Source organism: Leiobunum rupestre, chromosome 5 (assembly GCF_980474605.1).
Source record: "Leiobunum rupestre chromosome 5, qqLeiRupe1.1.hap1, whole genome shotgun sequence".
Classification (NCBI taxonomy): Eukaryota; Metazoa; Arthropoda; class Arachnida; order Opiliones; family Sclerosomatidae; genus Leiobunum; species Leiobunum rupestre.
The window spans coordinates 20809423-20825912 of NC_143388.1; the positions used below are offsets into that span (position 1 = coordinate 20809423).

General features: G+C 34.2%; 1 protein-coding gene across 1 annotated transcript; it reads left to right on the forward strand.

Annotated features, from left to right (window-relative positions):
- Positions 1 to 1894: 1894 nt before the first annotated feature.
- LOC149943770 (bone morphogenetic protein receptor type-1B-like) lies at positions 1895 to 15170 on the forward strand. The gene is made up of 8 exons (XM_090174380.1): positions 1895 to 2051; positions 2770 to 3075; positions 4400 to 4668; positions 5038 to 5230; positions 6529 to 6826; positions 7843 to 8018; positions 8516 to 8652; positions 9460 to 15170. The coding sequence occupies exons 1-8, from the start codon at positions 1949 to 1951 to the stop codon at positions 9658 to 9660; spliced, it is 1683 nt and encodes a 560-aa protein (XP_090030506.1). The 5' UTR covers positions 1895 to 1948; the 3' UTR covers positions 9661 to 15170.
- The last annotated feature ends 1320 nt before the right edge of the window (positions 15171 to 16490 follow it).

Below are 16490 nucleotides of genomic sequence, written 5' to 3' on the forward strand. Positions count from 1 at the left end.
CAGGAACCAAGAAAAAGTCAATCTAAATACCCACAGTAATAAACATTGTATTAACAGAAATATGCAATAAAAAATATATAAAAATAACCCAATCAAACAACAAGGTAATTCAAATACTTAGAAATCCAGAAAATGTCAATCCATATACCCACGGTAATTAAAATTGTAATAGAAAAAACCAAAAACACCTTACCGTTAACAATTCTTAAAAAAAACCTTAACTAAATAGTGAAGGCTAAACAAGAGCGCATATCTCAAAATATAAAACCAACGTAACCACATTAATGAAAATGTGTCACACATTTAAAGCCGATAAGAAAACACGTAAAATAAATTACGAAGTTACGAGTAAAGTAAGCAAAACGAAAAAAAAACGCGTTGTATACCACTTGAAATTTTATTCATAAATGACCCTTAACGTTTCAAAGTACCGATAGTCAAAAAAATAACTAAGTGGACCACCCGCGGGTTCTATCCTTTAGCCCTCTTATCTCAGCTGACTGCGCTAAAACAAGATTTGACCTTTCCAATTCCATACGTAAAAATTTGAATCGTAACATGTATCGGTGGTTCTGTGGTAGAGCACTCGCCTGTCTCGCAGGAGGGCTCGGGTTCGAAACCCGCCCGATGCGATCGCAAAAGGATACAATGACCAAGAACGCATAGATTTACTAAGAACTATGACAGACTTAAATGGTGGCGCCATGTAGTTATACTTTACCCATGGCTTAAGCCTAACTTGGGCCTTGGTGTAATGGATTTTTACTTAGAGAGAGAACCGTCGACTGCATATTTTATTATTAGACTGCTACTGAAAGTATAACAACAAGGCAGCATAGGCGAATGTTAAGGTTCCACGTTCTTAGTACCTCTATGGTAATAATTTATATGGGTGCCTACATTATAAACTAGGAGGATATAAAGAACGCCTGAGGGTGAACATTTAAGGAAATTAACTTTCAAGGTATGACAGAGATAGTCCGCCAAACAAAAAGTACGGTCAAAGCTACAGCTTCTAATCGGGCCGCTTCCCGCCATTCGAATATGCATTCTAGTTATTCCTCCTATTTATACGGTCTGTACTTCATATCTGTAGTTTCTTCTAAGGATTTCTGCAAATTTGTTTAGGGTTTAGATTTTTATCCTTTTTCATTTTGGTATGGAGATAACATACGTCATGTGGTGAAACTCATGGCTATAAAGAGTGTAAGGCCACAACTAAATGTTGTCGTGCTTGCCATCAAAACAACCTGACCCGTGGCACTTCCTACAAAACTGGTCACAAATCGATCGATCCGAATTGCCCCCTTTACAAAAGGGAGATGGAACTCCGGAAACTTCGTACCGGCTATGTGGAGCTCTCTGAGTAACAACTCCCAACCGGTACTCTCTCTTCTGCTTTTGTACTAACCCTTCCTTCAACTAATTTTATTTATATTTCTTTTCTCTAGTTTTCCCATTTTAACCTGGGTCCTTCTGGCCCTCCCCTTTCGGCCTTTTGGCTTTCTCTCCTGTACTCTTTTCTGTACTTCTCAATATGCCGTTTTATTGGCCTTTGTACTTCTCCTATTAGTAATTTATAACTCCTGTAGTATGGATATTTTTATATACCGTGGAACAGGAGTGTAAAACAGACACCTAATGCTCGAAGACCTATTGGTACGAGCTATTAGTAAGTTTTTAAATTTCTTCAAATTTGTTTAGGGTTTAGCTTTATTATCCCTTATCATAATGGACTAATATTATCATCCTGTAGAAAGCGTTCAACAAGACGTTAAGTAACGGTCCAATGAAAATAATTTTTCAGAAAACTGTTTCCTCTCCGTTTAGTCTTACTGAACGCAGCCTTAGTCTAGACTATACAAAGTGGTCTGGCAGCCACGAATTCAGTCCGTTATACAGCTGCTCTTAGATTTAACAGCTCCTTGTAAATCATGTTAAAAATAAAATGGCGATACATGTTAGATATAAATATATTAGGTTTAAGATATATTTTACTTACATTTATGGAATATTTTACGCAATTTTGCTTCTACAAATAGCAAATATAGGTAACTATGCATTCTGTTTAATTGTTTATTTTTTCTAGTCTAGGTGGAGGATTTTCCTATATGTTTTTTTAAGTGATTTTTAGCCTTGGTTGATCAAGTCAAGTCTTCAATTTGCTTTTCCTACAAAGATTTAACCCTAGGTCAACCTTGATGGTTTTCATGTTAGTTAGTACTGACAAACTCTTTGTGAGATATTATTCATACCTATGGGCCACGTTTAATATCTTAAGATAATGAAAATTCACATTTTACTAAAGTATTCTTTGGTGTTGCTGTCTACCTACATAATTCGCCACTGATACATACTTCTTCAGCCATTAACATAAAAATGATACATGAAGCGATAGGAAATTACTTAAATTTGCTATCTTAAGCAACTGGAGTCCCTGAACTTATGCTATACCTATATTTTCGATTTCCTTGTATTTTACATACTGTTATAAACAATGGGGTTAGAAGGCAATTGGTACCTTTTTTAATGCTCTATACTCATTTCCCAATATCGGTTTCGGTGATTAGGGCTCCATAACCTTTTAATCACAAAATTTAAACATAAATCTCAATCATGAAGGTTTTTCGAAAAATTTCATGCACTCAGAAATTTAGTTAAAAAGTATATGAGAGTCAAGTTTAGAATCTCTGCAGTCTTACATTATTAGGTATTTGAATTTATTTTGAGGAAAACCCTACTTCAATTGAATGGTTTTCTTTTTTAAAGCTTCATCTTTAGAATGTTATTGTTCCATTCATTGTCCTGATGATCAAAGCAATGGGACCTGCATAGCCAGACCAGGCAGTGTCTGCTTCAGTGCTATTGAACAGGTGTACAACCCAGAAAATGGTTTATTGGAAGCTGAGAGATCGTATGGCTGTCTTCCACCCGATGAAAGTGGGCTCATGCTATGCAAAGGATATCTTGTACCCCATAAGAATCCTAAGTCCATTGCTTGTTGCGAGGATTCCGATCTCTGCAATAAGAAATTAAAGCCTATGTATGTAGTGAGACCAACACCTGAAGGACCAGGTAAATAATTTTGTGTAGTAATTGTCTCTTAATCATGCCCATTTTCAATTTTTAATTCGTAACTTATAACATTTTTCAAATGATGTAAAAGCACTGCTTTTTTGATGTTCGCTCTGAAGTTACAAAGATTAACAATTGTATCCTAAATTGTAATATCATTGTTAACCTCTTAAGTATGACTATATTATAGTTATTTCCAAAAGATACGCCTGGGGTAATATGGTACTAAAAATTAAAAGAATATCTGCAGTGCCTATGTGAAGAATAGCCACCCCTCCCCCCATAATTTTTTTGGGTGAAGTGCACTACAGCGGCCTCATCGAATTTTATATTAATTTAGGTTGCGCCTGATAGACCTTGTCACGTAGATGTAGAGGGTAATTTTTATTTTGGCCGCAAATGATTATTTAATTTTTTAATGTAATTTTAAATTTCTAATTTTTTGGCATTTTCACGTGTTTCGTTGTACTTATTTCCGTCGTGTGTTCGCCGACACCACAGTTTCGGTGTCCTAATGAATTCCACGCGATATTCCCTTTTTTTATAAAATCAATTACAGTTTTTGTTCATTTTCGCGGTGTTTTGTATTTTTGGGCCACAAAGTGATATTCCCGTACTTTATGAAATCTATTACAGTTTTTGTTCATTTTCTAGGTGTTTTCTATTTTTGGGCCTCTTTTTTTCTGGTTGAGATTAAAAATATATACTTGATGCGCAAGGCTTGGTACTGTCCTTTAGGTCGCGTTATAGATGGCCCATCGCCAATACGAGGAATCTCAAAGTGCGTCAGGCGCCAATACGGGGAGTTTAGTAACGTGTTTTGGAAGTAATTATCTTCGTTGGAATGGGGCTGGGGCGTGTCAAAACAGTGGTGTCGACGGATACACGACTAAAATATTTTTTAGAAATACGTTACTAAACTCCTAAAATGACGCCTTTTTTAAAAGTTAAGTTGATTAAAAATTTATCATTTGCGGCCGCAAAAAAATTGGTTTAGTAAAAAAATACAAAAACACGGTAATTCCCTAAAATTACAAAATTTTTAAAATTAAGTTAATTAATTAAATTATCATTTGCAGCCCAAAAAAAAAATAGTTTCGTAATCTACGCGTCAAGTGCTACATTCTCCACCAAAAAAAAAACGAAATTACATGAGGCCGCTGTAGTGCACTGAACCCTTGCCATTTGCTCTTTCCATTTAAAACCTTTCTAATTACTTCGGTTCATTTTCTGATTTTACTCACTTTAAACCAAATCCTTTTATTAGATGTTTATGTGTTTTTCAGCACATCGTAATGCATTACTTTTCCATCTGTAATTTCAGATCTTGAAGTTGGAGAGTTTCGTACCTACGATGACAGCATTCACCAAATAGCTTTGCTAATTTCGATCACTATATGTTTGATATTGCTTGCTATTTTGATTATCTTTGCATACCTCAGATGCAAGAGGAGAAACGTTGGCCATAGAACTCATCATCATGGAAAATTTTTAACTGAACAGTGTGACGCGTTTCTGCAACCTGGAGAATCATTGAAAGACTTAATTGAGCATACTCTCAGCTCTGGTAGTGGATCTGGTCTCCCTCTATTGGTATGTTTTTTATTATGAGCTAGGCATAAGCCATTCAGCCCCTACTACACAATGTAACTGTGAATTTGGAGCATGCAAATAGAATAGGCTAGTTTAAACAACTTTTTGGTTCTGAGAAAGGGATTTTAACTAACTTATTTTTATGATAATTCAACTCATATTTACATTAAGAACTAGGAAGTTCACTAAATTAGTACTAATAGGAGGCAGGATTATTAAATTAATATGGAGCAGCCAAAATTACAATTAAAACTTCTGGACCCTTAATTCCCCGCAATTTTTTTTTTAATTTGCGTACATAAATAGGGTTACTGCATTTATGTTCTTTGTGGATGCTTTATTACCTGACTGAAATGTTTATTATCGTAGGTTCAAAGGACTATTGCCAAACAAATAGAAATGGTCCATAGCATTGGAAAAGGTCGTTACGGAGAAGTGTGGAGAGCAAAATGGAGAGGGGAAGATGTTGCGGTTAAAGTATTTTTTACCACTGAAGAAGCTTCATGGTTTAGGGAAACAGAAATTTACCAAACGGTTCTACTTTGCCATGAAAATATCCTTGGTAAGTAAGATATGACTTGATTCTGTTGTGCACTAGGCTCTCAAATAAAATCATCCGGGACTTTCTTGCCCACTCCCCCACCCCCCTTTTGGCAGCGTAAAGAGGAACTATAGACAAACTAGTTATATCATTTACTACCTGATTACTATACTATATGACTGAAAAAGTAGAAAAATATTCAAGTTAAACTATTTTATACCAAACAGTATTTGTGTAAGAGATCTCACAGAGACCCATCATGGACTAATTAACACAGGGACACCCCGTTCCCATGTTATTCCTATAGGGAGCTCCGAAAGACCCTTGTTAAATGCTCTTCCTCTTTTTATCCCCCCGACTGAATTTTACTCGGGTCAAAACGTCACAAAAAGGAAACTCCTACCGCCATCTAGTATATAGTTTTCAATATCACTTAAAGACCGAGACCAGAGCGAATTTCCACCCCTCTTATCCTGTACTTAATTTTTTGACGAGTGACAACTGATTGACATCTCTGACAACTTAAGTGACAGCTCTGACAGCTGGAGTGACCGCCTGGACAATTCCATGTATTGTAGCTTACCTCTTTTTTTGATGCTCATTGTATATATTCTATTCTAAAACATTCCAAGCCGTCGGTCTAGCTGTCGAAATCCAAAAAACGAAACTGTACGCACCGCAACATGGTAGCCACATTGACTAGGTTTATGTTCACCCCCCCCCCCATTTTCCTCCTTCCCGTTTGACCCTAGTTTTCCGTTAGTTCTTAACTATACCGCCAGAGCGCACATTTAACAATCGCCCGAAGCAAATATTCGGGAACGGGGTGTCCCTGTGTTAATTAGTCCATGGACCCATACTCTGACCTTGGAAATAGTGGTTTCCATTCCCAACTTCCAGTTGAGTTGGCCGGGCTGGTCAATTTTATAATATAGCTTACAATGAAAAAATTATAGTTTCAATAATATTTGACACATGCGCAGTTAGGTCGAAAAGCAGGCAAGGTCAGTACTTTGATGTCAAATATCACCGTAACCTCAGTGACCTATGATGTCTGTTTAGGCTTCTTTTTGTTGTTGTGTTATAATTATTTTTAAAGCTGGTAGATGGGCAGTACTTTTATTGAAACTCCAAAAGTTAACGTGTTAAATGCAGGGTTGGCAGGTTTAAACCACAGTGGTTTATTTTTAATGAACCTGGTCCAGGTTTTATTCCAACCCTGGTTAAAGATGGATGATCAACAACCCGATTGTTTATTTTATCTCTAAATTTTAATGATTTGATTGAACCATTTTTCTTACAAATTGGTCTTGTTACAGGTTTTATAGCAGCAGATATTCGTGGAACAGGATCATGGACTCAGCTGCTTCTTATAACGAACTACCACGAAAAAGGCTCTCTCTATGATTTTCTTCAAGTGCATTCGGTGACAACAACAGAAGCGATTCATCTGGCTCATTCCGCCGCATGTGGTCTTGCTCATCTTCACATGGAGATGGTTGGGAAGCAAGGGAAACCTGCCATTGCTCACAGAGACATCAAAAGCAAAAACATTTTAGTCAAGAAGGATGGCTCTTGTGTTATTGCTGACTTTGGTTTAGCAGTGAGGTTTAACAGGTAGTTCAATTAATTTTTCGGTTCTTTACCTATTATCCAAACCCTCTGGGCATTTATAACAAGGGGCTGACTACTTACCATAATTGGAGTACATGGAGTAAAATGCATACACTAATTGCTGTAAACGTTTCCAGATTGCGTGTTTAGTGTACCGAAAAATTTTAAAAAAAATTTAATTTTATCTTGACACTTCTTAGCCTCACCTCTCTAGTTATAGAGGGATTGAGGTTGTAACAGTTCCGTTCAACCTAGTCGTATCCTGACAAGGATGTAACACGACTAGGTTAGTGTAGGGCTTGGCTAGCAGGGCTTGCCACCACCCTCCTACGCATTGTTACCCAGCCACCTGAATTAATGGCTTTAAAAGTCGCATGATGACTTAGGCCTAAGGTGGTGCTTTGGGTATTAGCCTAGCTGGTTATTATTATTATTATTATTATTATTATTTTCTCTTTACTGAATATATCTATATCTAACTAACTAATCGCTGGTTTGCAAAGAAAACTAAAAAAACTCCACTGGTGGTTGACAGAAACAACAATCAAACATCGAGCTGCCAGGCCGCGGTGTTTCGTGCTATCTGCATTTTCATTGGCCATGAAGCGCTGTGAATCGTCGTGGCCCGCTAATGTCATATTTTTTGGACAACTACAAATAATTAAAATTCTGATTCTGATTCTGAAAACCCAAAGTTGGTATAATACAAAAGAAATTTTTGCAATGATAACCGAACTAGACGCCATCTGGTGACTGGATCGGTTACAAGGTTATTTTCACTCTTGACGTTATCGGTGATGGTGGTGGTGGTGCTGAATACATCGAAAGGGGCACCGTGAAAATTCAATGGCTTTTGAAAAAAGTGAAATTGATACGTAGTTTGATTGGTATTAGTTTCCTCTATCTAACTATTAAACTGAAAATTATTCGGATATAGATAGTTATTTTCTATTGCCTAAAAGAATGAACTTAAAAAATCTTAATTTATTTGTGATATTCAAACTGCTTTTCCTTTTCAGCGAGTCAAATGAAATTGATATTGCTTCAAATAGTAGAGTCGGAACTAAACGTTATATGGCACCAGAAGTTTTGAATGAAACATTGAATTGGCAACAATTTGAATCATACAAGATGGCTGATATGTATTCATTTTCATTAGTTCTTTGGGAAATTGCTCGAAGAGTGGTTTATGAAGGTAAATTTTTAGTCACCACATCTTTATTACCCATTTTTTTACTGTCAAGTTAATGTTATTTTTGTATGTCAATGATATTAGTTTTATTACCCAATTTATCTGAGGTGTTGCTCATACTTGTCTAATGGAAACAAGTTTGTTTTGTATAATGTTTTGTTGTAAGCAATTAGACAGTTTTAGGGCTATTTAAGTTTAAGTGGGTTACTAAAAGATATAAATTTTAAATTAGGCCTATTAATTATTTTAAGATACCCTAACAATTAAGTACTTGTTTTATCATTTGCGATAGTATGATTTAGTTACAAACAGTAAAAATATGTTATTTAAGCATTTTTTGGGGTTTGGTGCTATTATAATTGAGAGAGGGTCACTGTACCTGGTACATAACTTAAGGGTTTGGAATTTCCAATTTTTAATCTTTGTTATGAGTTACGCGTTGTTTTTCTGTGTAATTTGCAAGGAAACAATAATTGAGGTACTAACTAAACTTTTTTAAGGACTCCCTTGTGAAGACTACAAGTTGCCTTACCAGGATGTTGTTCCATCGGATCCAAGTTTTGAGGACATGAGGAAAGTTGTCTGTGTTAGTAACATAAGACCACCAGTCCCTAACAAGTGGACTGCTTCACACCCAGTAAGTTTTTTAGTTAATAGATTTTAAGATTAATGGAATGATGGAACCTGGTTTAAGTATGTTTGGGCACATTCGTTATTTGACCTTTAATATAAAATGTTAAGCATGATTACGTATTACCTTGCAGATGTAAGAGAGGTGTTCCAATGGTCATCAAATCACTGTATATTTTGAGCTTACTTTACATTATGGCGAAAGAAACTTTTCTTCCTAAGCTATTATTATGTGTAGTCCAACTAATTCATAATATTCATTTTAAATTGTACAGGGAGAGAATTGTCTAGGTTAGGATGTGGGTTATTAAATTTCTACGCAATATAATATACAATTATGATAGATCAATGAGGGAATAGGGCCTACTACCATTAGGTATATATTTAAACCAGCTACATTTTATGATAGTGGTACTTTTATAAATAAAAATAGTGGATCACTAGCTAGGCCTAATATTTAATAAAAAAATTGTTAGTTTTAATATAGTTTTCTACTAAGCTTTATCTCTACCTTATTATATTTACCTTATCTAGACCTATTTCTGTATCTGAATTTAGTTATAATTTCTGGCATAATTTGGCGCTCGTCAACGTTTTAAGGAATATCAAAGATAAGGAACTAAGTTAAGTTTTAAATTGATACTATTCCCAAAAAAAGAGCAGCAAGACCATGACCTAGTAGTAATTTTTTTACCAATAAATATTTCAGTAAAACTGACACCACCTTAGTGACTTTTATAGCCATTAATGAATTATAGTTATTACCAATAGTGGTACCAATATGTTGAATAATTGATTATTGTTTTTAATGCAGGTTCTCCAAACTTTGTCCAAGGTTATGCAAGAATGTTGGCATAGTAACCCAACAGTTCGTTTAACAGCCTTAAGAGTCAAAAAAACTTTATCAAAGTTGGATGCAGATTTAAATACTGATCATATGCGTCTTCTGCAATCTATGCAACATCAGCAGTTTATAATCCTCAACTCGGACAAAGAGTATAAAGTGAATGTTTGATAAAGTTGCGTAGGTGATGTGAATCTGAAGGTGTGGATCGCACATAGTGATGCATTGGAAATGTTTCATCAGCTGGTGCGCGTATTAGTGCAGTGTCGATAAAAAATATGGATTCCAACCTGTGGAAATTGTGGCTAGAAGTATATATTTAGTAGCGTAATAAGCCTGAAATGTGATTGTTTTGGGCAACTTCATACATCTACTAAATAAATCTTTAGGAAAAATTATTTAGTTAAAATTTATGAAATTAGCCTGTTGCGGATCTTCTGAAAAGAAGTGCAATAAACTCTGAATCGTGTTTTATTCCGAGACTCAAAACTGATTCGTTGAAACTAATTGATAATTTTGAAATAAGACTTACAATACCAATTCAAGCTTATTATTTACTGAGAGTTATATTTTTGAAATGATAAAAGTCGTAGAGTAGTTTTACTTCCAATACAAAGGGTCATAATCATTTGTTCTTAAAAGTTGCCAAAAATGACCTTTTTTAATATACCATATTAATCCTTCCCTGTACATAAGACTGTGGCGGAGGAAAACTCGTCATTATAAAACTTAAGAGTTTGTGAGGAATCATTGCAAATTCTCAGGGAATACGTAAAAGAAGTATGTTGCAAAATTTGTTAAAAACTACCAAGGTGCATCTTTTTTATTGGAGCATCCTGTTTTTATTTATAATTTTATGTTTGACAACATCTGGAAGAAATGGATCTGAATTACATAAAAATTGAAGAAACATCGGATCTTAGCTATACTATAGAAATATACTTTAAAGAAGCGTCAGTCGTGTACCAATGTTACAGACTATCTTAGTGTAATTAGTTCCTACCAAGTTATAGGCTGTTTAATTTTAAAGCATATAACTAATTTCAGTGCAATTTTATTCACCGGGCAATATTATATTTGGGATTTGCTTGGTTTCTGCATATACATTTTTGCATTCTTGCATCTTGAATGTAAACTTATTTTTTACGGCTAGGCGTGTAAATACTATCCACATTATGATATTTAGTTATATGTTCCTTGTAAGTTCATGATTGAGTGCGCTGAATTTGGAAAACTCTTGTAGTTTTATCTGTACTGACAGCAAAGAGTAATTACATCAAAATAAATCCCAAGCTTTAAATGGCTGGAAATCAAATGTGCTGGTGAAATCGTCCAAGCCTGTTTTAAAGTCATGAATCCTAAAATTGTCTCACACCATTGAAAGTTTCTCATATTATTAGATATTAATTTGTTGTATTGATAAATTAAGCTTTGTTTTCGTTTCACTTAAAATGAAGTTCTATTTCATTGAAAATAGGTAATGATTTGCATTTCCAACCTAAGAACAAATCCGTTTTAAAATAGAATTCTAAGTAGCTACTCACAGTACAAAAGGTGTGATTTGGCTTTAACTGGCGATGCCAGTGATTTCATAAATCAGTTGACACATTCATATCTCTAGAGTTGAAAGCCCACTGAGCATGAGTGGGAAATTATCATTTAGTTGGAGACCCTGTTTTAGCCAATTATTATTGGTCGGCAGTGTGCTATAATTTTCTAAATACCAGTATAAAATGCTATATTAATATATTTTAGAAAAACAGACCAAGAACGTACTTAGGTTACTGAGAATGTAGAAGCTGGCTTGTTTAAGGAAGCAAGAAGTATACTAGCTAGACCCAAATAATTTTCCATATTCAATAATTAAATTATAAAATAATGGTTAATTATGGTTCCAATGATTAAATTGTTTAATTCAAGCAACCTTATCTAAATAGAGACTTGACAGCATGGCGTAGGTAATATGTTACCAATGCTTTTTCCAATTGCAGAAAAAGCATACCAGCATGGCGGCCATAGCCAAAGGTCATGTTGCCAATTCCCTGAATATTTATGTAACTAATTATAAATGTTTTCCGAAAAGATCAACAAAAGTGCTCTTTGAACCCATACTAAAGGAGTTTTTCAAATGGAGAAAAGAAGGGCTTCCGTTTGAAAGAAGAATTTAGATCATGGTAGTTTTCCCTGAAGTTATTATCTTTTTAGTTCTCAGTACCTATGTACGTGCTTAAACAGTGTAAATTCACTGGTTATTTATAAAAAGTAAATTGATTAATTCCTGGTCTGAAAGAATTCTTCACTTAACTCTTATAGGGAAAAGACTATGCAAAAGTATTAGAGGTTGATCCTTTAAAGTTCTTACCATTGAAATATTTGTTCAATCAATTAACTTATTTAGGATTCAAAGTATTAATTATACTATACAGATCGTTTCTTTATCCAAACATTGAAATCAAGTGCCGGTTTAAAACTTTGGTGTTTAACGCCCTAAGCTAATGCCATAAGCTTATTTATAAGAAGTTTAAAACAGCTCCAGGTTTAAGAGGGACATTTGTGTATTTGTTTAGTATACAATGATATTTTAATTTGCATAAGAAATTGATTACTATAATGAAACAAATATGAATGGTATACAAACTTGAAGTGTACATAACTTGATCAGGCAGTCTGCTTGCAATGAGACAAGCACTTTTGTCTCCATAACTAATTAAAATGTCCTGCTTTAAAAAATATTAATGAAATTCAGTCGCCAAGAATGAAAACGAGGCTGATAGTGCGTTTGTACAAACTCTCTCACACTCCCCCATTCACAACACTATTCCATTTTAGGGCATGAAATAACTGTTCATGTTAAGTATAATACTTTGCATAGCTCTTAATATGTTACTAGTACGCTTTTTTATAAAGTATTTTGAATGAAGGCATTAAATTCTTTAAGTAGCGAAGAATGCCAGTGAATCGTTAAATGAGAAAGTATAAGGAATCTTGTCACCACTGGCTAAGGTTATCAAATAAAACCTAGGACTTAATTTTCTATTTCTAAGCAGTCAAAAATTTTTAAAATTTCTAACAAATTACGTAACTGAAATTCAGGATATCAGTGACTGCGGTTTGGGATGCATTTTCTCTGGAAGCATGAAAAAAAAATTTAAGTAAAATATTTTCCCGCCGGTCAGCAAGAAAAATATTATTGTTAGTGGTGGACTAACCATTATAATGAATAGGCTTCAGCCTATGACCCAAAGTATTAACCAAAATATTGGGGACCCAAGATAAGATAAGAGCAGTGTCAGAGGTCCCGGGCTGTTTCAATCCACCACTGATTCTTGTTCCAACTAGTGAACCCCCAAATGATTGAAATCTTTAATCAGCTGTCATACAAATTTCAATGGACTTATCGTTTCTGAAAAAAGAAAAGGTAGAGAACTTGCATCCACTGGAAAGTTCGCTGATAATTTTGGTTAATGCATTTCTGTTGGTAGTAATTGTATCAGTTCTTATAAGCATATTATTGGCGTTTTTTGTATCCTGTATGATTAAAATTAAGGCCATATAAGGTTATTGAAATTTCCTAATAGAAAATTATTTTAAATATAAAATAATATTGTTGAAACCAAAAACCCTGATCGTAACGTTTTGGGATGAAATGGAATCGCATTGAATAAATTTCGGTACGGAGTTACGTTACTCAAGTAATGTTGGCTTAAAGTTAGTTTTATTATAGCAGTATTTACTTAATAGAAGGCAATCTCTTACACAGGCTATAACTTTACTTTATTGAGAGTGGCGATGCTAGCCATAAATCTCGTTTAGATTTAGAACATTATAATCTGTTAAAAATAAAAATAAAAACCCTTCTTTCCAAAAAGTGTGAATAGTCTGTCTTTGGTACCCAAAAACACTCGGGACCTCCCCAAAACTTTCGTTTGAAATATCAAAATTAACCTTTAATAACTAGCTCTTTAAAACATTTTGATTGAAATGCATACTGAAATAGTTTTATGTTACACACACAGAAATAGATTAGATATCTGAAATATTTCTTCACTATTGAGCCCATAAAATTGGTTTGAAAACCTCCTATGATTGCTATTGGCTCTTTACTGATAACCCTTGAATCATTTTCTGTGTGTGAGATAAGTTAATTTGTGTGGCTGGCGCTGCTACCAAACCCTTCCCTGAATTAAAAAAAAATATTTAACATAAATGTGTTTATAGCAATTTTCACTTAATCCAGCGTAGAAAAGAGTATTGTTTTAAATGCTTTATTAAATTAAAAGTGAGAGTAGCCAGTCTTGAGTTACTTCAGAATTATTTAATTTTTAAAGAAAAGTCTGTTTTATGTTTCACAGTAGAAAACTGCTGTAGTTAACATAGTTTTAATTAAAATTATTATTATAAAGCTTCATTTGAGGAACATTTGTAATTATAGCTATTATAGTCTAGAATATGGTACTATAGATTTTAGGTTTTTATAGAATTTTGTTGCTCAGTATTGAGGTCATACTGTAGTAGTGTATGCATTTTACATATATTTTATTTTGTAGTGGTAGTGTAAGATAAATTTAACAAGGTGTTATTATTTCAAATACTAAGATGTCTGTAACAAAAGATTTCTTGCAATCAAATTAAGCTCTTGAAAATGTAACTGACCCAAGTCAATTTTTAATTTTCTATAAATTTATGTTGCTTTATTGCAAGCGCATAATTTTGCTATGACATATTTGTCTACTGAAGTTATAAACTACTGTTTATGTATTTGCCTTTATTTGATTAAATTGCTAAAGCTAAAAGGATAATGAAATGCTTCAATTACTTTCTATAAATTTGTAGATTAAATTAAGAGCAAAATTCAAATTAACAATATTAAATCAATTGAAAGCAATTAGTATTAAACCTAACCCATTTCTCAAAAGATGATGTTATAAATGGCTGGGTTATAAATGAGAGGTGTTGGGCAAAATTATCATAGTCGATGAGTCATAGTTGGTTTTGGGTGATTTAAATTCCAAATTTAGTTTAATCATTTTAAAAAATGCTAATGAATTTTGTACTAAGTTTCTTTAGATTTATATATGAAAGAAGTTTAAGCATTCTATTCTAACCTAAAGTTAAGTGCTGCAATTATTTTTCATCAGCATTGCCAGGTCTTGATATTCAAAATTGGTTGATTTAACAAAATCAATGCTCCAAAAAGTGTTAAATTGAAATTTTGTGAAAATATTAGCAATGATCGTGGTTATTTGTTTCTTCTATGACAAGCCAAAATTTTTAAATGATTTAAATTTAAGCTAGTCCTATAATAAAAAATATTGAATTTTAAATGAAATTAATATAAAAATTTTCTGCTAAATAACAACTCTGGCTGTTAAAAATAGCCTACTGTAGATAGTATGCTGTGGAATTAATTTCAAAATTTGGTTCAAATTATCGACTTTTACTATGATTATTCAAAAATGGGCTTCTTGTTGATAATTTCCAGAATACTTCAATGATAATGAGCTGCTTTTGACCAGCACTTTTCCATTCTTACTTATGAAGAACACCTAAACTGTACAAGAGTGCCATAACCATTATGATTTGTTTTTTATATATGCTTCCCCTTAAACCTTTCAATAAAAAAGGGAAATTTTTTGTAAAATGTCACAAATATGTTAAAAAAGGAAATTTATTCCAAAACAAAAAAATTGGTAAATAAAATTTAGTACAAAAATTTAAAACATTTTATTTTACATTGACTGCAGTTTGAATTACAACGAATTTCATTTTGTTTACAATTCTGCTATCTCATTTAAAATTGACTTCTTTGTGCTGGTAGTTAAAATGACTTCTTTGTTCGTTGGAATATAAAACGTTTCGTTTCCACAAAATATAAATCTGAAGATAAATTAAAATTAATAGAAATATGATACGTACAATTGAATGGTCTGACAAAACTGTGATCTTCAACTTATTCTCACAACATAAATTTTACAATAAAATACATGAACCTAGGTGATGCGTAAATAAAAAAACTAGTAATAATGTTCAAAGTTAACACTTATTATTCGTTTCAAACATTTCGAGTCTCTTCGTCGTGATACGTTATAACAATTAAGGAGATATAGCTTTTTCTCATGTAAGTTCAAATATTCATTGGGCCAAAAATAATTCTAGCCAAAGATTTAGTAGTAAGTGTTTTCCAGAATATTAAAAAAATTGTACCTCATTTTTATCGTAGTCGCACTACCACCATCCGCCGCCGCCTCCGCCTCCACTAGACCAGCCTCCGCCGCCTCCACTAGGCCAACCTCCACCGCCTCCACTAGACCAGCCTCCGCCGCCTCCACTAGGCCAACCTCCGCCGCCTCCACTAGGCCAACCTCCACCGCCTCCACTAGACCAGCCTCCGCCGCCTCCACTAGGCCAACCTCCGCCGCCTCCACTAGGCCAACCTCCGCCGCCGCCTGGAAATGAGTTTTTAGTTCACATACTCAACTCACATTGAAAGAAACTAGTTAAGGTTAAAGGCTCTTTCAATCTGCGTTTAGTAACTATTTTTTTCCGCATACTAGTAAAAAAATATCATTACCTCCAAAGCTCTTTCCTCCACCGAAACCGCCGCCTCCAAAACTCCTTCCTCCACCCCCTCCAAGAGACCATCCACCGCCACCTCCACTAGGCCACCATCCGCCTCCGCCGCCCCCTCTCCTTCCACCACCGCCGGACCATCCTCCTCCACCTCCTCCTCCTCCTCCTAAACTGAGGATTATGCCACCCTCGGTGGCTTCAAGACACGCCCATAGAACAACGCACGAAGATATAACCTGGAAATTTAAATTATCACATTGTAAATTTTTCAAATCTTAAAAACATTTTCAGTTCATTATTCCAAGCTCCGAGAAGCGAATTAGACTCATATTTGAGTCTTAAATTTGTATATCGGCACTCAAATGTAACACTTTTAATTTTCTTATGAAAAGTATATACACGGCGCAGGAATTAACGACCGAAAACTATCG